We start from the raw sequence: 24171 nt of genomic DNA, 5'->3' as shown, positions 1-24171 counted from the left end.
ATAATGATTCTACTATTGCTATTTACACCTCTACTAGACTCATCATGTGTTTCATTTGTTCAATTACCATCCCCTTCCTTTTACTTTGCATTTAGTTCATCTAATCCCTTCTGCCTTTCACCCCATCACAGAATATCCTTTTTTTTCCTTCCTTTCCTACTGTCCCTACATCTGAAAAATTGATACATCTGTAGATATTTTTACTTTTTTAATGAAAGGTCATTAACTCTTCCCATCTCTACAGGTACTACCTGACTTGAGCATGTCCAACATATCCTGCCTTTATTTCACATCTCCAGTATTCACAGCATTTTGCTTTTGTGTGCCTGAAATATTGCAGTCAGGAAATTGCATTGACAAAGGTCATTACAGTTACAGTGAAGAACTCAATGGGATATTTGGAAGGGCTGGCAAGGTGGACCAATTATCTTCTCTTGTGCAAAACATATTCAAGTTAAGTCAGAAGGTCTTTGTTCCTGATCAGGAAATTAGTGAGAATGAATGCATTTCAATAATCAAAAAGTGGAGATCATTTAACAGGTTGTATGATTTAACATTGATACTTTGAGGAGCACGGATCACAGCACCCTTCTGGCAGGCAGCATCTCCCAGATTTAAAGAAAAGCAGGGGAAAGGAAATGAAAATGCAGCAAGATAATATCAGCTCTTTAATTAGTTATAGAACAACTTCCATCAACCTGAGCTGAGTTTTGTGTTTAAAATTCTCAATGCTTTAATGCAGCATTAAACCTTTTAATTATCAGACAATCCTTGTTACAGACTTGTTGCTGTACAACACACACACACACACACACACACACACACACACACACACACACACACACACACACACACACACACACACACACACACACACACACACACACACACACACACACTGCAATTACACTCACACACTTTGAACTGAGATTGATTTTGCCAACTTGAGATGCGGCGACAGCGTGGCCAAACAAACAAACAGGGCTGTCCTCCTCCCTTCCCTTGCAAGCTCTTTCATCTCCATGTCACAAGATGCAAGGCGGCACAGATCTGATAATGTGCTTGTTGGGATTAAAACATCCAAAAAGCTCTCCCTGACAATTTACTTGTCAGTTTTTAGCCTTGGCTAAGTGCTTTGCAAGCAATAAAATGAGTGGAAAAAGTACACACTGAGAAAGAGGAAAAAATCTGAAAATGTGGCTCATAGTTAACATGTAATCAAATCAAGAGAAATGACGATATATTTAAAAAAAAAGTAATTATCCTCCATTCCTTATTACAGCTGGCACAATCTTGACAATAATCTGGATCACACACATTGCACACAGGGATTGCAACCAACATAGTTGATGAGGAACAAGATCACAAATGAGTCAGACAAGGGCTGGCTGCCATTCAAACCTACTCCACCAACATTGAGATTATTTCTTCCTCTCAGACGGTTCCTCAGGTTCAAGGATGACTTGCATCCACTACAGCTGGAAGGCTTCTAAGGTGCCGATGAGTCTAATGGAGGATCCCTCGAACTTGTGAGAACTTTGAAGTATTTCTTTTCTACATCTTTCACCCTCTACAAGCAACTCTAAACACGGGAACTCAATATTCCTTCAGAAAGACAAAGATTGACTTGTTCTGGAGCAAAGGAAGCAACACATCTCAAACATCCTACAGAAAAGAGGAAGTAGACCTGCAGCTTTGTTAGATGCTGAAGCAGGCCACAGGGTGATCCAACAACATGTACTGTGCCTTCAATGCAAAATCATTGCACAATGTTGCATGGCAGAGTCCCAAGCAACATAAGCGACACCACAGTATTTCCAAAATCCACCTTCCCTTCCAAAAGGTTGATTGCAATGGTTTCTTAACATTTAACAGTGCTCCAACCTCAGCCCACCTGCACACCAGAGTGTTGGATTTTATGCAAGAGGTTTCAGATCAACAACTTCAGGCATGCAAGAAGTCTCCTTAGTTCAATCTTTATGGTGAAGCCATAATGAAGTATGTACAGAGGCTGCAGGCTACATGATGATGTGTAGCTGTCATTGTTTCTTGTAAATGCTCTTGAACCCAAAATAATACTTCTCAAACCATGTCAGATGAAAACTCACTGACCACAGATTTGTAGCACAAGGGCCTCACATTGTTTGTGGAACGATGATTCCTCACTTACCCATGCCTCCCTGAGGGAGGCTATATTTTTCTCCTCTTTCGTCTTAGTTCCCTTAAGTTATGACAGGAGTGTAGGAGGCAAATTTAAGGTTTCTTGTACACAGATGAAATATTACCTTCAGTTCTTGTCCATCCGTTGATTCAGACATTTCAGAGAAATTCTAATCGTTTCTCTCTGACAATTCAAACTCCGGATAATATTAAAACACTTTACTTAGTTCACAGTTTATAAGATTTTCAGCTTAAAATGGACATGTCAAAGAATTAAATGACATTTAGCATTTTCATAGTTGATCTTTTTCCCCAGAAGTTGCTTGCCTGGGCTGTTAGTTGCAACCTCCTCTTCCCACTGACTCATCCCCAACTCTCACCTTATCTGAAATATCACTGCCCTCCCATCCCTGCACAGATACTGCCTTCTTCTTGCAGAGGGTGGTGAATATCTGGAATTTTCTATCCTGGAGGGTTGTGCAGGCCAAATCTTTGAGGCTATTTAAAGAGGAAATAGATAGAATTTTGAAAGATCAGGGAACGGAGGTCTATGTCAAACTGGCACGGAAGAGGAGATGAGGCCTGGGGCAGATTAGCCCTGATCATATTGAATGGTGGGATAGGCTAGGACCGAGTGGCCTAACTCCTGCTCCCATTTTCTTATTCTTTTTTCATGCTCCCCTCTAAGTCCACGGACATAACCTTCTATTCTAACTCCTTTGCCACGTACATAGGCATTACTCACTCACACTATCACTCCAGTCACAGAGCACTTTCTTTCTCCATTTCCTCTCCCTAATCACATTCCCCCTGCTGCACCCAGCCCTAATCAACATAATGAATCTCTCTTCTCATTATCATGCGTTGTCAACACAGACACTTCTCCCTTGCTATTCCAGTTGCAGAAGTACTCTCTCGCTCCCAGCCATATCCCTTGCTCTCTGACACACTTTCTCCCTCCTGTACCCATCTCTTGTTAATACAAGCACTCTCACCCTTGTCTTCCTGCCCCAGATTGACCAAAGGTACCCTTCCTCTCATACCTATTCCTAGTTAATACAGGGATTCTCTCCTTCCTATACCACACCAAGTTTACACATACATTATTTCCTTCCTCCAGTCCTTAGGGAGGAGGTACAGAAGCCTGAAGCCCCACACCACCAGGTTCAGGAACAGTCACTTTCCTCCAATCATTGAGTTCTTGAACCGACCTGTACAACCCTAACCCTACCTCAGCAATGGAACACTACAAACCACCTCTTGCACTACCAAGGACTTGTCTCTGAATGCATTTTTTTGCACAATGTCTTGTTTTGCACAGTCTTCTTTTTCTCTTCACTGCCTTATACAATTTATGTATGATTTTTATTCTGTGTGTTGAATGTACCTACATGTCTGTGATACTGCTACAAGCAAGTTTTTCATTGTACCTGTACCTCACCATACTTGTACACATGACAATAACCTTGACTTGACTAAAGGTAACTCTTTCCTCTCAAATGACCGGCCACCTCAAAATACTAGAATTGTGGGACACTTAAAGGCCCATCGTGATGATCGAAGGGTGATAGAAGCTCCAACATTCCAAACTTGGCAGCCAAGCCTGGTACAATGAAAGCAATTCTGGGCAATGATTTTATAAATAAATAAATAAAGGTCTGTGTTTCTGTAAGTAAAATAATTGCTCTCATCTTCTGAACCATGAAAACACTGCAAAAGGAAGTGGATGTCAGAATACAAACCAAATGCTACCTCATCAACAAGCTCATAACTATTCCAGGCTTCTAAGCAATCACTGAACTCACATTGTAGGTGATTAATCAAATGAAGGCCTAGAGGCCTGGTCAGGGTAAATTATCCTCATGAAGGGGAAATGATATCCAGGGATTCAATACCCTGGAGATGAGATTCCAGGAGCAGGTTCAAATGGAATCGGTCTGCCTCACAGATATGGAGCTTCAGCAACCTCTAATTTTTAAAGAAATCCAGATAGGAAAATAATCTATATAGACTATATGATCCTGCAGAGGTTTTGCTCCTTATGATAAAAAGAAAAGGAAGAAAAAAAATGCATTCTGGAATGAGCAAAGTGATGCCTGGATTCCGATGAGAAGCAGATTGTTCCCGACAACCACACAGCTTTGCTTTCAATCACTGTGCTGACAAGCTCACCTCAGATGAAAGATGGAGTCACAACCTAAGGTTTCCATGGCTCCTTTTGGGACCTGTTTTATTGATCTATCAAGTTTGTAAAATTCTTTTGAACCTCAATAGTAAGAACTTTTTTTTAAAAAAATGTCACACGCATAGCAGTAACAAATGATGGGGGAATAATAGCCACTACACTTTACAGGTTTAAGCTAGATATAATTTCATGTGGGAGTCATGCAGAGACACATGGCTTGGCTTCTGGTAAGAGGTGCTAAATCGGTTTTGTTCCAGTGAGAATACCAGCTCTTCAAATAGAGCCATTGACATACTGTAAAGGTATTTGTTATCCAAACATTTAAATGTTATTGTTGTTTCATTACACTTGATTTCATCTGGCCTCCTGCAGGAAAATTAGAACCAGCAAAGTTTTGGATTATTTTTATACCCAAGCATATCAATTTTTCCCCTTCAGTTATTGATATATTTCAGGTGTGTGTTCATTCTTGTCCATTAATTTCATAAATTGGCTTGTCTGTTCTGTGAGGAAGCCTGCCAGTTTTTGAGAAGCTTTTTATACTGAGCAGAGGTCAACTGCATTCAAACTCACGTGGGCCAGAGGATGGTGAAATTCGTCCCATTTTAAATATTTCTGATATCTCCTCATGACACAGAAGTTGGTCATTCAGCCCTGTGCCGACTTTCAGCCCTGTGCCAGCATCCCCTGACCTCTTTCTATACAATCCGTTCTCTCTCCCACCACCCACCAACACTACAGTGACCAATTAACCCATCAGTCAGCATGTCTTTCAGATCCTGGAAGAGACCAGAGCACCCAGGGAAAACCCACACAGTCACAGGAATGATGTGTGAACTCCACACAGACAGCACTGGAGGTCAGGATGGAGCTAGAAATATTGAGGGAATGACATCACTGTGCTAAGCCAATGATTATATCAAGTGATCCAACAGCATTTACTAAAGACAACTGTGACAGGCAACTGAAAGAAAAATGAGAGAGATAGTGGTAATCAGCAGAAATATTGGCAGAAGATAAGGAGGAGTGCCTCTGTATTGCCCGACAAACTTACCCCTTGGGCTTAAGACCAAACAACTGGCCCTGTTTCAGCAAATGTGCATTGATAGGATTGAAGTACAGACAGAAAATGTTGAAGATACTCAGCAGGCCAGGCAGCATGTGTGGAGAGAGAAACAAAGTCAATGTCTCAAGTTAATGACCTTTCATTCAAACAGCCACAGAAAGATCATTAAAGTAGTAACTCTGCTCCTCTTTCAACAGTCGCTGCTTGATCCGCTGAGTATTTCCAGCATTTTCTGTTTTATTTCAGATTTCCAGATCTGCAATATTAAGCTTTTTGTGGTGATATATTGAAACTTGCTGTTACGTGCAAAATTTGAACAGTTTGGCACTGTTTCAAGAATAACTCTTTACCTGTATTGTGTTTCTGTCCTTTTCTAACATTTCCACATTAATAATTAGTAATTGGATCTATGGTTCCTAAAACTCTCTGTTGACTTCACATCATGTCTGGGACTTTTGTGGACTAATTGATAAGAGGTTGATGTTATAATTGCTCAACAACTCCATTATTTTTGTGTCAGAGATAATCATGTAGATAGACCTTCCCCTATGATCTGCTGAAATGTAATAGTACAACCTGATGAATCAGTGTAAATGAAAATTTAATGCATTCATTTTTGTGGACCAGGAAGAACTATCGTGAATAGCATGAAAACTGTTACCTAACTTTATTGAGGGAAATCAGTAGGCTCTTTTAATCCTATCCATTGACGGTATAGGGCTATTTTACCCATTAGTTGTTCCAAGGGACAGGAACACATTAAGGATTTCTGTCAGGTGGTGTTAAGGGAAAGGGAAATTGTGTTAGGTCTGCTAGTTCCTGCTTCAGAATCTCCAATCTATGCTCCCATTACATGAAGCTTTATACCAATTTATATAACCTACCCTCATTCTGGTGTATGTCTAAAGCTGCTCAGGGACGTGCACCTTAATGTTGGTCAGTTTCTAACACCTTAAAAGACCATGTTGCATTGTTATTTCTTGGTTACATTGCTTGGTTCATTTGAAGATCAACTACCATCAAGAAAGACTGTATTTGCATGAAGTTCCATATTTAATTGAGCAAAAGTTACACTGCTCTAAACACCAGTCCAAATGGACCCACAATACACTATACCCATGGCTTTCAGTATACATGCTTATATTATTTCTAGGTAACATGGAGATTAAAAGATAGCCAGACGTTTGCAGTTGGCTGTTACCTAACTGGAAGTAATCTTATATCACAAAGTGACTTACCCTGTTTTAATAACACTAGGCATAAGTAGAAATTAGTCAGGTGAGAGAAAGTGTTAGTGAGTGTGTCAGGCATATACATCTCAGGTATTCTGAAGTAATCCCTATATCCAGCTCCAATGTAAGTGTTTTTTTTGTTCTAATTGTGTTCTTTCTTGTAAAACTTGTGTAGAATTTATGTTTAATTTACATTTTTCTTGTGAATGCTGCTTATATGATGCTATGTGCCTGTAATGTTGCTGCAAGTAGGTTTATCAATGCCCCCATGCATACATGTACTTGTGCATATGACAATAAACTCGAATTTGACTTTGACTTTGAGTTTCCACAAGCATGCAGATCAGAAAGGCTCATACAGCATTGCAAATATCCACCAGTAGCAGATTTCTAAAGCATGAATTCCAATAGTGACCTGCCAGGGCAGGACATCAGAATGGCATGTAGTGAATGGTAACCCCTGAAGAACAGATCAAAGCTGGAACAGGATTGGATGCAACAGCATGATGTTTGTTTTAACCTCTGAGGTGTGATGGTCCACGTTATAAAACATGGAAATAATAGGGGCAATTTATTTAGTTTGACGAACAGTTCACAATTGAGAAAACTTGTATGCAGTTTACTCAAAAGTCAAACAAGTTGTAAACCTCAACAGCCTTCCTGGGCCAGATCAGCCAAGCAATCAATACCACAGGCCTCTGTCAGTGCCAGCATGGAGTGGCGCAAGAGGTAGGGTAACAGCAGCCAGAGATGACTGAAGTGGTGCCTCAGCCTGGCAGGGAACTCCCCTATGAGCAAGCATAGCAGTTCAGGATGCTTCTAAAAGCACGCAGTCTCCATTTCCTGTTTCTTTCAGGAGCAGAACACCAACAATGAGGGAAAATATTCACATCTAGATTGTGACTTGCTTTAAGATAGATTCCAGATAAAATGATTTTATTCAGGAAAACTTGGACAAACAGGGTAATAAAATGTCAGCAACACACACAAAATGCTGGAGGAACCCAGCAGGTCAGGCAGCATCTATTGGAGGGAAATAAACAGTCGATGTTTCGGGTCGAGACTTGATAAAGGTTCTCGACCCAAAATGTCAGCTGTTTATTTCCCTCCTTAGATGCTGCCTGACCTGCTCAATTCCTCTAGCATTTTGTGGGTGTTGCTCCAGATTTCAGCATCTGTAGAATCTCTTGTGTCCTAATAAAATGTCAGGGTGTTATAGATTGCTGAGTCAGAAATTAGCCTTGTTAGAACTGTACGAATTCACTCTGAGCTGTTGCTTCTCTCCCCCCTTTACCCTATAACTTCTGGAACAAGCAGCAATTCCAGCAGAGTAGATACATGGGTGGGCTGACAGGCTGCTGCCAGCACCACTCTTCCAACAGCTACCAGGAGGCTTAAGGAGCTGCCAGGTAGTAACTCTTGCTCTAATTTTTATTTCCCTTCCAATAGAGAAAGTTGGGCCTCTGCTTGGCACCTTGCCACCATGCCCTGGCAGAGTCAAGAACAGGGAATATTGCAAGATTAGTTCCTTGGGCTATTGCCATAAGTTTCTGCTCCAACAAGGCACTGACAGCAACAACAGTGTAATACATTAGTAAAGATTTTCCTTGTTTTGTGATTCTTTTTCAATGGCAACATGCATTAACAAGGACATCAAAAGGCTGCAGATGCCGAGAATCTGAGATAAAAATAGAAAATGCTAGAAATGCACAGCAAGTCAAGCAGCATTTGTGAAGAAAGAAAAGCATTAACATTTCAGGCCACAGTTGCTTCCTTAGAGCTTTGACCTAAAGCATTAACTCTGTTTCCCTTTCTACAGATGATGCCTGAACTGCTGAGAGTTTCCAGCATTTTCTGTTTTTATTATGCACTTACGTGGCAATTTCAATGTAAAATTAGCCCAAGAGTGCGTGCCAAGAGAAAATCAAAATGAGCTCAGAAAAAAAACAAGGATATATTACAAAAACAAGGAGCTTGGTTAAACAAGGTTACGATCTTGTTTTAGAAAGATTGAATATGCACATTAGATTTATAACATTTCTGCGCACATCAGAACTTTAAACTATCCTCTTTTCTGTATCTACTGGAGTTTTGAAGAGTGAGAGGGTACTTTATTGAAACATAACAGATCCTGAAGGGTCTCGACAGGGTGGACATGGAGAGGATGATTTCTCTTGTGGGAGAATAGAAAACTAGAGTTCGCTGTTTAAAAATAAGGGGTCACTCAATTAAGGTGAAACATTTTCTTACAGGAGTATCATGAGGTTTGAGATACTCCTTCTCAAAGCAGTGAAAGCAGAGTTTTTGAATACTTGTAGAGGAGAGGTAGGCGGATTCTAGATAAGGAAAAGGGTGAAAGATTACCAAGGATGGATGGGAATGTAGAGCTGAGGATACAATCACATTGGGCATGATGCCAGAGCAGACTTGAGAGGACAATTGGGCTATTCCTGCTCCTAATTTGTATGTAAGTTCACTAATTCTTAAATCAAAATATTACACAATGATGCATGCAGTATTGATAAGGCTTTATCTCAGCTCTTTACCTTTAAAGACTGTCAAGTTTCACAAACTACCTATCTCAGCAGGAAAAGCAAAGGCACCAAGGAAATGGATAACACAGAGAAAATTAAATGGAAATTAAAAAGAGAATCCTCATCAGGGATACGTCCTGTTAGAGGCCGGGAGTTTGTAAAAAGGATTTGGTAAGTCTTTTAACACTCGTCACAACTAAAGGTGCTTTGTTTTAAAGATAAGTTACACAAAACAAGAGGAGATCATCTGCACTGGTAGCACGCCCTATCCAGTTTAGCAGGGTGGGACTCTACCAATAAGTAAAATAATTGACTACATGCCAGCTAGTAAAATCCTGCTTCACATGCAGCAGCTGTAATCTACATTAGTATATAAATCAGGTAAAGCAACTCAAATAAAACAAAGAACCATTCATGGCCCTCTTGAGGGCTTAAACACATTCTTTTTCCTAATAGAAAAACTCCAATTGTTTAACCAATATATCTGAGACAGACAGTTGTCACTTGCTGAAGGAGAATCCAAAAGCAGACATGATTTTTGCAGCCTCGATTCAAAGAAATGTATTAGCAAAGAACAAAAGGACAAAATAATACATCTGCAAAACATTATTTCTCATGGCGATGAAAGAGTCTGTTTAACCTAACTCAGTAAATGCCTTTGCTCAAGGATACACATTTTAATTATCATAAAGTACCAACTTGCAACATTGTTTAAGGGAATGGCTGATTTTGTATTTTAAAATCTGCTCCTACACTTTGACATTGAAAAGAATGGAGAGAAACTTATTTTTAAAAGTACACAAATTAATATCCTGAACTTTCCTGAAACATCCAGGTCAAGTCAATAGCGCAAACAAACTCTCCCTTGATTGGACAATTATTCAAACAACTTGAGTAAGCAGTTTCCTAATTAGATGACAGACCAACCAACTCAAACAAACAAGGCATTGATTGATCAATTGACCTGAAACATTGTAGATATTTTTTTCCCACTGCACAGCTATTTTGTAAATTAAATTGATTCAAAAAGACAATTCTTTATAAAACGGGAATGAAGAACCTGAATGAAGCCATAAACTTTTGGTTACTCACAGTCGGGAGAGCTTTGGAGTGCCCTGGAAGAGCAGTTCAGGAAGGACTTGAAGTTTATTCTTGTTGAGTCGCCTGATAAAGAAATTTAGAACAAAAAACAATCAACATACATGTGATGTACACAGATCAAGCACAGTACCAGTGACAAGTCCTAATTATTTCACTGCTCCACATTCCAAATACAGAACTTTTCAACCTTTTCCAATAATGTGTTGTTGTTGCTTATTCCAACATATCTTTTAATAATTTAGTATTGCAGTATATCCTGTATTGTACTAACATCAAATTAAATCTGTGAGGTATACACTACAATACACCAAACCAACATTAGTTTACAAGTTAGTGCATTATCCAGCATATAAATGTAATCAATCTTGATAGGTTGCCTGGAATCTATAGAACATTGAACTACACCAAGCTGCAGTCAGCTGTACTCTAGAAAGTCCCCTATAATGCTTTAGTGTGTTAAATACTCACAAAATTCTCCTTATACAATATAGAAAGTGGCACTATGGATTATACAATACTCTATAAGGTACTGAATTTACAATGCAGTGCACTCTGTAGAGTGCAGCAAGGTGAATCATATACTTGTTATTAAATACCAATTCAGATATAAAGTTACTGTGTATACTTTTGAAAGGTGATATCTGTCATTGAGGCAAAAAATTATCACCAGTTCACAGCATCCACATCCTACTATCAGCAAGAAGTTGAATTACTAATATTTTGGGGTCCAAGATTTGCATTGGTCTTGTTTAGCATGAACCAAAACCCCAGTTTAAATCGTCTTTGAACATTATTAAAGCAGCTTCAACAGCCGTTGAACCACAGGACTAAAAGACAAGCACAGGGTTAACATAGAAAATATCAGGAAGGCCAGGAAAGCCACCTTAAGAACCCAAGCTTGGGTTGAAGAGTACCAACCTGTGGCGCTATTAGTCAGAATCAACAACAATCCCAGTGGGTTGGAGTGGAAAATTGAAGAGGCTGTTGCAGTACCCAAGGGACCAGTCTCTGGTGGTTGAATGCTGAGATGGGCACCAAGGGATGCTGTTACCCACAGGTGTTGGTGCAGGATGACATTGGGGAGGGGGGAGGCCAAGGCTGGTGTGAGGCCTTTGCTGGCCCCTCTGTTGCCTGCCACTGGGGTTCCTTGCTGGCTTTGGTTCTGTATGAGCTACCCATTTTCTCCAGTTAGAACTGTGTCCTGGACCAGATAGCATGTGCATGTTAAGTAGTTTATGGCTCCTTGGAGGTGGTAGTCTTCCGACGCTGACAACTCTGGCAGTGATTGGACAAAAGTGTTGCTCAACTCGCTCACCACTGTGTTAAATAATGGCTCGCAATTGGTTTAGCACTTCTTCAATAATATAGTCCCCAGGCCAAATACCACTCCATCAGTGCTGTGATAAAGCTGCACAATGGTGCAGCAGCTGGCTCCAGTGTAGAGTTTGTGCGTTATCCCTATAACCCTGTGGGTTTCTGCCAGGTGCTTCAGTCTCCTCCCACATCTCAGTGATGTGCTGTTAGGTTAACTGGCTAATGTAAATTACCCCAAATGTGGGTAAGTGGGAAAAGAATCAAAGGGGAGTTGATGGGCATGTAAGAGAGAGAAATTGCAGTGCCATGGGGAGGTAAGGAGAAAGGAAATGGGCTGCCCCCAGCACATTCTCAGTAACATAAGAGGACAAATTTCACTGTGCGTTTCAATATATTTGATGAAATTCTTCTGCTTGGAGCTGGCATGCATCTAATGGGGTGAATGGCCTCCTTCTGTCAAGCAAATGTGCTTAGATAGAGTCACCAGGGGCATCTCGTAGAGCTGCTGCCTCACAGCTCCAGTGACCCGGGTTTGATTCTGACTTCTGGTGCTGTCTGTGTGGAGTTTGCAGTTTATCTCTGTGACCATGTGGGTTTTTTCTCTGGGTGCACTGGTTTCCTCCTACATCCCAAAACACGTGGGTTAGTATGTTAATTGGCCACTGTAACTTGCCCCTGGTGTATAGATGAGTGGTAGAATCTGCAGGGAGTTGATAGGAATATGGAGAGAATAAAATGTGATTAGTGTAGGATGGAGGTACTTGAAGGTTGGGGTGGCTTTGGTGGGCACAAGGGCCTTTTTCTGTGGTGTGCTATTCTACAACTCTTTGAGAGTCTTGAAACCAAGCCTTCTGCTGTGGTGAAAGTGCTACAAACTGAGGGCAGGTGACAGCAGCTGAACTCTCACAAGGTTGCACTTTAAAATACACCAAATGTATATATTCACACTATATTTGATTAAAATCAGCAGGGATGCAATCAGCAGTAGAGGGTGCTGTCAAGGCACAGTTTTTGAGCTTCACAATTTGAGGCAGCTGGATTATCAGTGGCATAAACTTAGCTAAGCAACATTATATTTTCTGACTGTATCTATACTGATGTTAACCCAGCTCCACCACATTTATTAGGCCTGGCAACAGATGCAAAATTCTGCCCAATTATGTCAACATTCCCTACCATTTAAGCAAAAGTATATTAAACAAGTTGACAGGAAATATATCAATTCTAATAATAATCATATGTACTGTTACTAAAATGGTAGCAACAAGCTAGTAGATGACCATATTTCTGAAATAGCAGCTTCTGTTGAATTAACATGTTATTTGAAATTCATTTGATCAGAAAATGTACTGAGTTTCTCTAATTCCCAGGGAATTGCTCAGTAAAGCTTTTCAAAATAAAATTAGCATGGTTAAGTTTATTTTCTTTATTTTTCAATGATAATTACATTGAAATGAATTTCAATTATTCTGTTACTGGAAGTTGAGCTAAGGAAAGAATTGCCCTTTTACCTCTGTCCTCTATAAAAGTAGTGTGAAACATTGTCCTGAATATTTTAAAGGGTTACCACCTTTTCTCTGGAGTCCCTGAGAAATCTTTCTCTCCCAGTTTGTGAACACATCTTTCAATGCCCCAAACCAATGTGAATTCAAAGGGCAAGGCTGCCTTATGTGCACGTCTCCCGTCACTGTAAAAACGTTCTGAGTATATCTGCACAGAGCCCCTTTGAGATCTGGGCAAAGAATAGATCTGTTTTTGCTTCATGCTTCTGCGCACTAATGAGGTGACACATAATCACACAGAATTGAATCCTGCCTGTTTGCCTGCATCCACAGAAGATCAAACCCTCATCTCTGACATTAGCCAAAGGAACATCCATCTTTAATTAATAGAGTGGGTAAACTACAGTGCACTCATCAAGGTCTTTGCATGTCACGGGGATCTGAGACTTTTATTTTCCTTTGATAAATTGAGGCATATTTCTATAAGCCTTAAACACGTATTACCTGACTCATTTTGCTTGGACATACATCAAAATTGGTAAGAATGGGAAAAGTGTTTGCTCATACAGTGTTCTCAGAACTCAGGTGCTGTATTTCTTTCACCAGATACCAGAAAGATGGACAAAAGCATTTTGCAGATATTGGCTTACCAATTTTCCCATCCCCATTCATGGAGATTCTGTCTTTTAACTCACCACCTTCCTCAATAATTTCAGACCTCAAATGGCACCTGTTGAGACTCCAACATACCCACACATTTGCCCTGCTGCCTTGACCTCCACCCTGCCCACACTACTGCTCCACCACCACACAAAGTCTGAACTTTCCTTCAAGATTTAAGTAAGGTTGCATTTTATACATTAATTTTATTAAAATTTGCTTTTAGAAGTAACCCCTTCAATAATTCATGGACTAGGTTAAGTTTAGCTTTTTTAACTATCACATGTTTAACATAATAACATAGAAATAGTGATATAAGATAAGATATCTTTATTAGTCACACGTACATCGAAACACACAGTGAAATACATCTTTTGCATAGAGTGTTCTGGGGGCAGCCCGCAAGTGTCATCACACTTCCAGCGCCAACACAGCATACCCACAACTTCCTAACCCGTACATCTTTGGAATGTGGGAGGAAACCAGAGCACCCGGAGGAAACCCACGCAGACGTGGGGAGAACGTACAAACTCCTTACAGACAGTGACCGGAATTGAACCCGGGTCGCTGCCGTTATAATAGCGTTGCACTAACTGCTACACTATCGTTATATATTTCATTGATTGTTCCTTGTCTACTATTTACGCCCAAATGCTAATTATCTATTGAGAGACATTTTTTACTTTCAGAAATCAAATGTAATAACAGTACCATTCTTATTTACCTTAATATTATCAATTAGAAATGATATTTGTTTAAGTCTGGTGGAGCCAACCTGGAGTTGTAGCCCAAGCTGCCCTGTTTCTGTGTGCAATGAAAACATAGTTCTGGCTAAGAAGTTCCGACTATAATGTGGTGAGATTGGGGCAAAGTAGAAGAGCAGAATGCCAGGTTAACTGAAGAGGAAGGGGAGAGTATTTCACATGGAACTGAGATGGGAGAAGGAGGGAAAGAGGAGTGCAAGTGACGAGGAAATGGACCACATACTATCACAGCTCTCAAAGGTATCAGCATAAAAGTTGCCAAAATCAGCTGAAAGAGAATAGTGTCAATGGAGTAGAGGTGGGAGGAAAATGTTAATGTTACCTGAAGCAGAAAAAAGAAGTAAATGAATAACGGAAAGTACTAATGGCTATGGGGTCCAGGACCTGGAAGAAATCAGTACATTGTAAATGTGTTCCTTAGTGCTTTGATTTTAATTTTTACTAGATGGATTAGTTGTTTTGAAGTTTATTAGTTATAACAGCGGGAAGCAGCCAACAAGAATCCTCCGGCAATAATGCTCATTTAAACTGGGCAAGTAACAGGCAAGATTAATAATCTAGTTCCAGAGAATGGGAATAACTTAAAAAAACCTGCAGATGTTGGAAAACTGAAAAAAAACTGTAAATATTCAAGAGGTCAAGCAGCATCTGTGTTGGAACTGACAAAGGATTTTTGACCTGTAATGTTAACTCTGTTTCTCTTTGTACAGATGCTGCCTGACCTGCTGTGTTTTCCAGTGTTTTCCAATTCCAGAGATTGGGAAACTAGAGAAAAGCAATGCATCTGAACAGAGTCTATGTGAAACAGATGGTTGAATTTCTATGAAAAAAGGTTTGGTAAGGAATGGATGGTAAAGCAGATGGGCCCATACTGAAGATATGAGGCCTGGTTTGTCACAGATTAAATAGACACGGTCTGTGGTCAGCATATCTGATTGTAGAATTCCTCTTTAGGAAGGCTCTTGCAACTGCTTTCCCTTCACTCACCAAATCCATCATCCCTGCCTAACCATCCAACCCTCATGCCACACCCACCCTCCACCCTGCTGGCTTTCATACCCCTTCATAACATCTCCTCTCTCAACCCTATCACAGAACAAACCCTCACACTCTCAACCTGATTCCCTGACACTCTCACACACTCCCATCCCTCTGGACCAACACAACAGCCTGACCCACTATCCAGATTTATACCTACTCGATCTTTTTTGTTTGCTCTGCAACAGCAGGTGCCCGATGGAAAGGCCTTTCTGCACATTAAGTGTTCAAGACATATTCCTCAGCACTTAATAGTTTGGGCTTCATGCACTATTGATGTTTGTAATGGAGGGCCCTCAGAATAAACAGTTGTTGAGCCACCTTGGACTGCATGCTTAACTTTTCTTGTATCAAACGATTTCTGGGCTCACACCTCAACAAGCCAGTTCACTGTTCTACAGATCCATGGCCTCTGAACCAAATTATCCCATTGTTCTTATGTTTAATTACAATTTAAACCATGTCACTGTGTACTGCTTATACTGAAAATTATATTTCAGTCAATGACATTGATTAAATCAGTGATACAAAATACTAATTGCAGAACAAAGCTGCAGAAATGTTCAGCTCCTTCACAATAGAAATGGCTGAAGGTAGGATTGGAGCTGCCTTTCACCTTTTAATTCCCTCCAGTGGAAAATTGGCCCCTTTTCTTTCCCCTGAATGCTGATTAACAAACCTTTTATAAGATTTCTACACGAAACTGCAGATGTAACAAGTTCACTCCTCAATTTAAAACACATTCTTCTGCATTCTTTAAGAGTTCCACATTAGGTCCATCGCACTCTGGTGCTCAGTCCTCCTGGACTTGGAAATCTGTTGCCATTCCTTCACGGCTAATGGTATAAACCCCTGGGACACTCCACACAACAACTTTGTAGGAGTACCTTAACATCCTTCTCAAGGACAATAGTTCCTGACCTTGCCACCAAAATACCTCTATCAATGAATTTAAAAAAGAGATATCGGGTGCCCAAAGTCAAATAATACAAGGGCTCACAAACATTGGACTTTAAGGAACCCTAGTGGGCCATTGAAGGAAGTTTTGCTTGCTGGTTCTCATGGCACATGGGGCAAAGCAGTTGGGTCTTCTGTGTCATAAGTTTTATGCAGTATTGTCCAGTTCCCCCACTCCAACACCGTATGTAAACTTAAGTGGTTAATTCCTTCTCTCTTAAATGATTGTTTCTGGATTGAATTTTAATCATCCTCAACAAAGCAGTGAGTCAGGCAGTAGGATCACAGTTTTCTACCATTCATCTTGTAATCACCTAACAATGAAGTTCGCAGAAACTACTTCATAGAAGTAAATGTCATGAAGTAGATGAATGCCACAAGCATCATGAAAAGGTGCTGGTCACCCATTATGAAATGGGAACCCTCCAATGGCCACCCAATATGAAATGTGGATCTCACTATCTTTAAGAGGTTAATGGTTATGGTGTTGGGAGGTAGGAAGTGATGAAAGCTCTTGTTCCTCTCTTGAATAAAGTGCAAGATTACTCTGTGATCATGGGCTGTTCCCAGGATGCACACTGAGGCAAATGTCAACTATAGCTGAAGGATCATCAGCTTGGTGGAGGACGTACTTTGGTCATCCCAAAACTTGTTGCTGTTCCAGCAAAAGACGTCTGCAAGGAAATACTGCTGATTGGCACATTCCAAGATGCAGGAGTATATACTTAGGGATGCAATGAAGTGCAGTGCAGCAACCACAAAGGCTCTGTGGGGAAGGATCACAGTTTAAGGTCCTGCTGCCACTGGACACTGAGGGGCTGGGCCCTGTGTAATCACCTCTCAAACATTTAAGGAGGAAACATGAGTAGCACTGAAGAGAATGTATGGAATTGATAGTACAACAAAGTAGATAAATTCATATCCCAATTGTATTTATATATTATGAATAAAACATACTTTTGAAATATAAAAAAAAAGATCAAAGGTAAATCACATACAGCATCGAGGCATACTTGTAGATCAACACGGCTATTCTGCAGACCCCCTTTGAGCCCATCAATGTGTCTACCCAATATCAGTGATCATTAGAAACCACCAAGAATAAGCATTGGAGTGTTAGTATTTACTTGAAAAAATACCCATTAGCTTGTCACTTTCCCTACTGTGGATTACCCACAGTCTCAGTGATTACAGGAAATGCAAGTGTTTCAAAGTCTCCATATTCACAGCACAGTGTGCACATTCACGGTTATAAATTTGCAGCAGTTTAGGATTAAGGATCCCTGGGTCACCCCACTGTGATGACAGGCAGTTGCTGCAGTAACATTAACAGGATTCGACCAGACCTAACTGCCCGACACAAATATATTCATGTGGGTTCATGTGTCATTGTTCTCTCAAAGCAGCTTTGGGGGAGTTTTAAACCAACAATTATCCTGGAGGTAAAGGATATTGCTTAACTGGGTTTGCTTTAAAAATCTGAATCACCTTCTATTCGTCATACACAAAGAATCAGAAAATTATGTGATAAGAGGCTGTTTGGCCCATTGTGTCCATGCCAGTCAAAATGATCAACCCAACTCAATCCCAGTATCCAGCACTGGGTCTGCTGCCTCGCAGGGCATGGCTCTTCAACTATACATCCAATTGCTTTTACCTCTAATACCCTTTCAGGCTGAGTTCCTCTGGGGAAATCTTTTATTCCCTAATCTCCCCCATAATCCCGCTACCAATTATTAGGGTATTTGAATCATGGAGTTATACAGCACTGAAACAGGCCCTTCGGCTCAAATCATCCCTGCTGACCAGGATGTCTATCCAAGCTGGTCCCATTTGCCTTCATTTGGCCCATATTCCTCAAAGACTTTTCTATCCATATTTTTAAATCTGTGCCCCTGGCTTTTGATTCCTTTCCTGGAGAAATACAGCACAGAAGGAGACATTTCAGCCCACCAAGTGGGCCCCGACCAACAAGCCCCCATCTACACTAATCACATTTTATTCTCCCCATATTCCCAGATTCACCACATACCTACACTAGGAGCAATTGACGATGCCAAATTAACCTACCAATTTGCATATCTTTGGGATGTGGGAGGAAACTGGAGAACCAAGGGGAAACCCACATAGTCACAGGGAGAATGTGGAAACTCCCCACAGACGGTGGTGGAGGTCAGGATTGAACCCTGATCCCTGGAGCTGTGAGGCAACAGCTCTACCTGCTGCCTTACTGTGCCAAGAGGAAACAATGAGACAAACAACCAATCATCCTTGATCAGGTGCAACCCTGATCAAATGTTCAGCAAAGCTCAAGTTATGTCCATTTAGCATTGGCCTCTGTGTCTGACACAGAGGCCAATCTAATAAACAACAGCAGCAAAGTAAATATGACTGTGACATCCAGGTTCAGAACGCAAGCTACAACATTGATGCTGTATTCTTTATATATTCCTCTGCCATCTGTTGTGTGCTAAATGACACTGGGACAAGAAAAAACCTCGTGCATTTAGGTTCTTTGTTTTGCAATGGACTGGAGAAGATGGATGATGTGTACTTAGATGGATTGGAAATTATAGTATGGGGTAAATAAATGTTGGCAGATCACAAATTCCCTCCAATTTTCCCGTCAAGTCCTCTTATGTTTGCTAATCGTGAGGATTTATGGAAAAAAAGGCAGCTTCCTGTCCTCCCTTCTTAAAACACAATGGCACACTATAATAAAAAATAATTCGTTATCTATTGTTATGACATAGAAGGAGGCCATTCAGCCCATTGAGTCTATGCTAGTTTACAGGGTAATCCCATTCCACCACTAATTTTCCCTGCAAACTATTCTCCCACATTCTCATCAACTCTACCCAACCCCCCTCCCCACCCCCACCCACCACCCCATCTACCTTTCACCCACAAACTAGTGGTTAATTAACCACAGGTCTTTGAAATATGAGAAGGAACCAGAGCACCCAAAGGGAAACCTACACAGTCACAGAGAGAACATGCAAACTTCTCACAGACTGTACTGGAGGTCAGGATTGAACCTGGGTGGCTGGAGATATGAGGCAATAGATTTACCAGCTGTGGCACTGTGCCACCCTATATATGAATGTGAGTGAGGTGAAAACTAACCCAATTATTTATGCAGAGACAGCTGCAGGAATGAAGCAGAAGATCTGGCCAGCCCTTACACCAGCTGGCAATATGAGGAAGGTCAAACAATGGCATGAAAACAAGATTCAAAATGTAAAAGTAAATGCAACAAGTAGTATATGTACACAGCAAAGCATGGAACTTAATGACTGGAAGATTGTAAATAAAATTTAATTCATACATCAGAATGAATGCTTCCCTCTCCAAATGGGATAATGAAAGCCACTCACCCATCCTGAACACATTTTAAAACCAATTAAAATCAACTTTACAGATGAATTCCAATCTGGTGCTGCCTGCTCCATTTAGTCTTGAATTATTTTGTAGGAGACTCTGGCTCCAAAGATTCTGTGCACAGTACACTGGAATCTCTGTGTAAACCTGCAGTTTTAAACAAGGTTTAAAAGGTCAGAACTGATATGTCTAAAGCCTGGAGTAAACTGGGATTCTGTGCCAGTTTTGCAAAGAGCTGGAAGATGTGATGACAGGTTCATTGTTTCTGAATTATGCAGGTACACAAACTTCCCGATGGTTGAAAGAAATGTCAGGAAAAGCTTATCAGGGAAATACGAAATACCATGTCTGGGTGGAAATCTGAGGGCAGGAGGAGGAAATTATCAGTTCTTTAAAACAGTTTAAGCTTTCATTCAGCTAGTTCTTAAGGAAGGTTTGGCTATAGTACTTCAGAGTGAGTGACCTATGCTGCACTGTTCAGGTCTGCTTGATCAGTTCAGGTCTAGGTATAAAGCCATAGGAATTTAGGGACCTCAAAAATGCACTTTGCTCATTGTAACTAACACATTGAAGGTTCATGCTTGCTTGAATATGGATTCTATCCAAGCCAATTCACCTCATGAGGAATAACGCTGCAAAGAAATTTGTGATCAACCAATAATGGCAGTTTCAGCAGCTGAGAGTGTTCTGCCTCAAGATCCCAGCTCTAAGTTTACTAATCTGGCACTCAAGGGCAATATTGAGGTAGTCTATTGTGGGGTATGCAATTCATTTAATCAAATGTTAAACTTAGGACCATTCTGGTAGATCAAATGCACTTTAAAGGTCTCTTGGCAGTAGTTAAAGAACAATGGGTTGTGCTGAGGGTGAGCAGTAGGGGCACAGAGTCCCTAATAATCATTAAAATCATCAAGGATGCTGGTGCATGCAACATACATCTGTTAAACATGCCCCTCCAATAGCGGTCAAAGTTAAATGCCTGCGCACTCCCCTACATGGAGAGTTTGGCAAAGTTTGAGAGACAGAAGACAGTGAATGTTTCTTTATTTATTCTTGTGACACTTAACCAAGTTACTGCAACGTGGTCACCAGATGAGAAGCAAGGGCTGTGATTTTGGGCAAATGAAAATTCACCCCATCTCACGCCAGCAATGCTCAGATTAGCGAGACATAACTCGCTCAACAGTATCAGAACCAGAATCAGAACCATTATAGGGAGGATACAAGGAAAACCACCTGTGGCTGTTCATGGCATTTGTGTTTTTACTTTCCATTGCAAAGACTCCAAAAAGTCTACAAAGTTAAATCAGATGCCAGAAACAGACACAAGTATGTTTGACAAGGAGCTTTGCTTCTTAGTAAAAGTGTTATGTTTTTGGTATTGGAACACATGTAGTCTCCATGGAGTCTACACAGCACAAACCAAAATGAAATCACTGACAGTCTAATGTGATTGCAGCAAAGACTAATGGACGGGGACAAACACTGCAGATCAATGCCATTACAGAGTGTCATGTATGTGTTGAAGCAGCTTTATGTCTCTTGAACTAAGGCAGAAGATAAAATCCACAATAAGTATCATATTTACAGATTCCAAACCTTGCTTGTTTGTTGATCTTCTCTACATAGAGTAAAATGTATGTGAAATGGGAAGGTGGGGGTGGGGAATAGAATTTGACAAGTCTGAGAAGCAAAGACCCTATTTCAAAGCTAAATGCAGCAAAAAATCAATTAGGAGCAGCCATTAATGAAAGAGGAGGGAGCTCATTGGACTGACTGTCAAAACTATGCTACAATGTAGATAAATCAAATATCACCAGCAGTAATTTATAAAACCTTGAAATATTGTGAAATCACAACATCGTCAGATACACATAGTGATAGAGTTAATTAATTCTTTCATTATTTTCAAAGAGAACAAGAACTTTTGCAGAAGTGGCAAAGGTTTTTGACCAAAAATATCTCAACAATTTGCAGACTTTACAGCAGGTCATATTTAGTAGGTTTGTCAATATAAAGGCTTGGCTGATAAATGTATGCTCTCATAAAAATTACAGCAGACATTGTATTACCTGAAGAGCTTTTACTATTGAAACAACCAAAGCAGATGACATCATTGGTGGAAATTATCTGAATGGACTACTGTATCTGACAAAAAAATTGGATTAGGATTAGTGGAGGTAGTTACACACAATCTACAGTAGGAATGACTGATTTTGAAAGTGTGAGGGAGCTGGATTAGCATCAGTAGAGATACAGGGAGTAGCAGATAAAGCTAGACTGAGAGGACTTAGTGACTGATAGCAAGGCAACAGGATAAGCATCAGCAGGGATTATAATAAAGTGGAAGCTGGTCAAAAGTCCTTACTGAAATATAAAGGTCAATTTTAACCCAAGTCATTCAGCAGGAGAGGTGTAGGTTAGGGGAAGGCTAAGGTGGCATTGTGGCTTTCCAACATCTCCCCATCCCACCTATAAACCTCTCAGACACAGTGCTTTCTCCAAGGAACCTGAGGCATAAATGTATTGAGAATATTGCAAGCTAACCATACTATAGCTATTTTAACTCCAATCTAATTAAGTCTCTTACTGACTAACAGAAACTGGATATAAGAATTCTGCCAACAGAGACTGAAGTAATTAAATGGGATTTTAATTTTTTTATACCATATCCTACAGAGCATTATGCCACGCAACCCCTGACTCCCCAATCCTCCTGATCACAAGGATTTAAATCCCACACCAAGTCTTTATCTATCAGCTGCAGCCTGAGTCCGCCTTCGATTTTGCTTGCTCTCTTTTCCAGCAGCTACAAGCAGGAGTCAGGAGGGTGGACAGGAGGGCAGTGGATGAATCACCGCTGAGTAAGTTTGTGGTGGGAAGAGGCTGGTGGCAATTTATAAATAAGCTATTAATAAGCAGAAGGAATTAGCCATGGCTTTGCGTTTCTCTGTTACGGAAAGGGAAGGGATTCGTAGGTGAACCTCTATCCTGCAGTTCAAAGTCACACTGCACAGAAATAGGCCCCTCAGCCCACTGTATCTGCACTAACCATCTCTAATGCTACACTAATCTCATTTCATTTTCCCTACTTTCTCATCAACTCCCTCCAGGTTCTACCATTCACCTACACACTGTGCGTAGTTTATAGTGGCCAATTAACCTACCAACCTATATATTTTTCGGATGTGGGAGGAAATTAGAGCATCCGGAGGAAACCTATGTGGTCACAGGGAAAACATGCTAACTCCGCAAGGACATTGGAGGTCAGGATTGAACCTGGATCACTGGTACTATGAGTTAGTGGCTCAGCTAGCTGTGTCACTATGCCGCCCAGATTTGAGTACACAGTTTCATTTCATTTGACTTAAACTGGATCAGCCAGATAAATAAGGAGATAATGGTTGTCCTGGGTGATGGAAGATTGCTTTTATAGGATTCGACCTGCAATGCTCACATTTAAAATTTTTTAAGTAATTGAAGGAAAATGGAGAATAGTAACACGTGAAAGAATTGGAAGAACCCTGCCCTATCTTTGGCAGATGTGTGATGCAAGGTGGCTCCCATCACTGGAGTATAGAAAGAGTCTCTGAAGGCTTCCCAGTATCAGCTTCTGGTTTAGTGCCACTGCACTACATAAGCCTGCAAAGGAATGTCCACTCAGGCGGCTGATTAAAGGAGAGGTACAGACAGGCACGATTGGACACAGACACAGTATAGTAATGTGATCAGACACGCTTTCATTACTGCACATTCCCATGGTGCTGACACTAAATACATTAATTTACACACAGGACAGAGAATTTACAACGACAGCACTCATGGACTGGAAAGGAACAGGTACTGAGCAGAAGAGAGTAATCAAGACAAAAGCAGGAGTTTGTATTCACCTTATACCAACTCTCCAAAACCTTGGGCTGTGCTGCATTAAATTTGTCAACGATTGTTTGTTTAAGTGCCTAGCTCTCTTTTCTCTTCCTCTAAGGGTGCTGAGTTTTTTCCTCAATGCCCTGGCTAATGTTTCCACTTTGACTACCACCACCATCAGCAAAGATGGATTAACCAGGCATACTTCTTACGGCTATGTGTGGGATTCTGCTGTGAAAGAAATAGCTGCCAGGTTTGCCTTTAATTGCATCTGAAGGTTTGGATCATTTTCAAGTGATACACTGAGATGCTGCACAAATGTTCTTCATTTCCATTGACAATTGGCGCACTGAGACTTGAGCCATGACAACAATGGTACAAGATATTTCAGTACCACTTTATTGACCTTT

The 24171-nt window shown here is 40.6% G+C and overlaps 1 protein-coding gene across 1 annotated transcript in view; it reads right to left on the bottom strand.

Annotated features, from left to right (window-relative positions):
* LOC127569354 (slit homolog 3 protein-like) overlaps positions 1 to 24171 on the bottom strand; it is a 529163-nt gene that overhangs the window by 443931 nt on the left and 61061 nt on the right. Inside the window, exon 4 of the mRNA XM_052013912.1 lies at positions 10270 to 10341. Within this exon, the coding sequence (XP_051869872.1) occupies positions 10270 to 10341 (72 nt within the window). The remainder of the gene's footprint in view (positions 1 to 10269; positions 10342 to 24171) is intronic.

Source organism: Pristis pectinata, chromosome 4, assembly GCF_009764475.1.
Source record: "Pristis pectinata isolate sPriPec2 chromosome 4, sPriPec2.1.pri, whole genome shotgun sequence".
NCBI lineage: Eukaryota > Metazoa > Chordata > Chondrichthyes > Rhinopristiformes > Pristidae > Pristis > Pristis pectinata.
The sequence above is the reverse complement of the archived record's forward strand: the minus strand, read 5'-3'. Positions and strand labels throughout refer to the sequence as shown.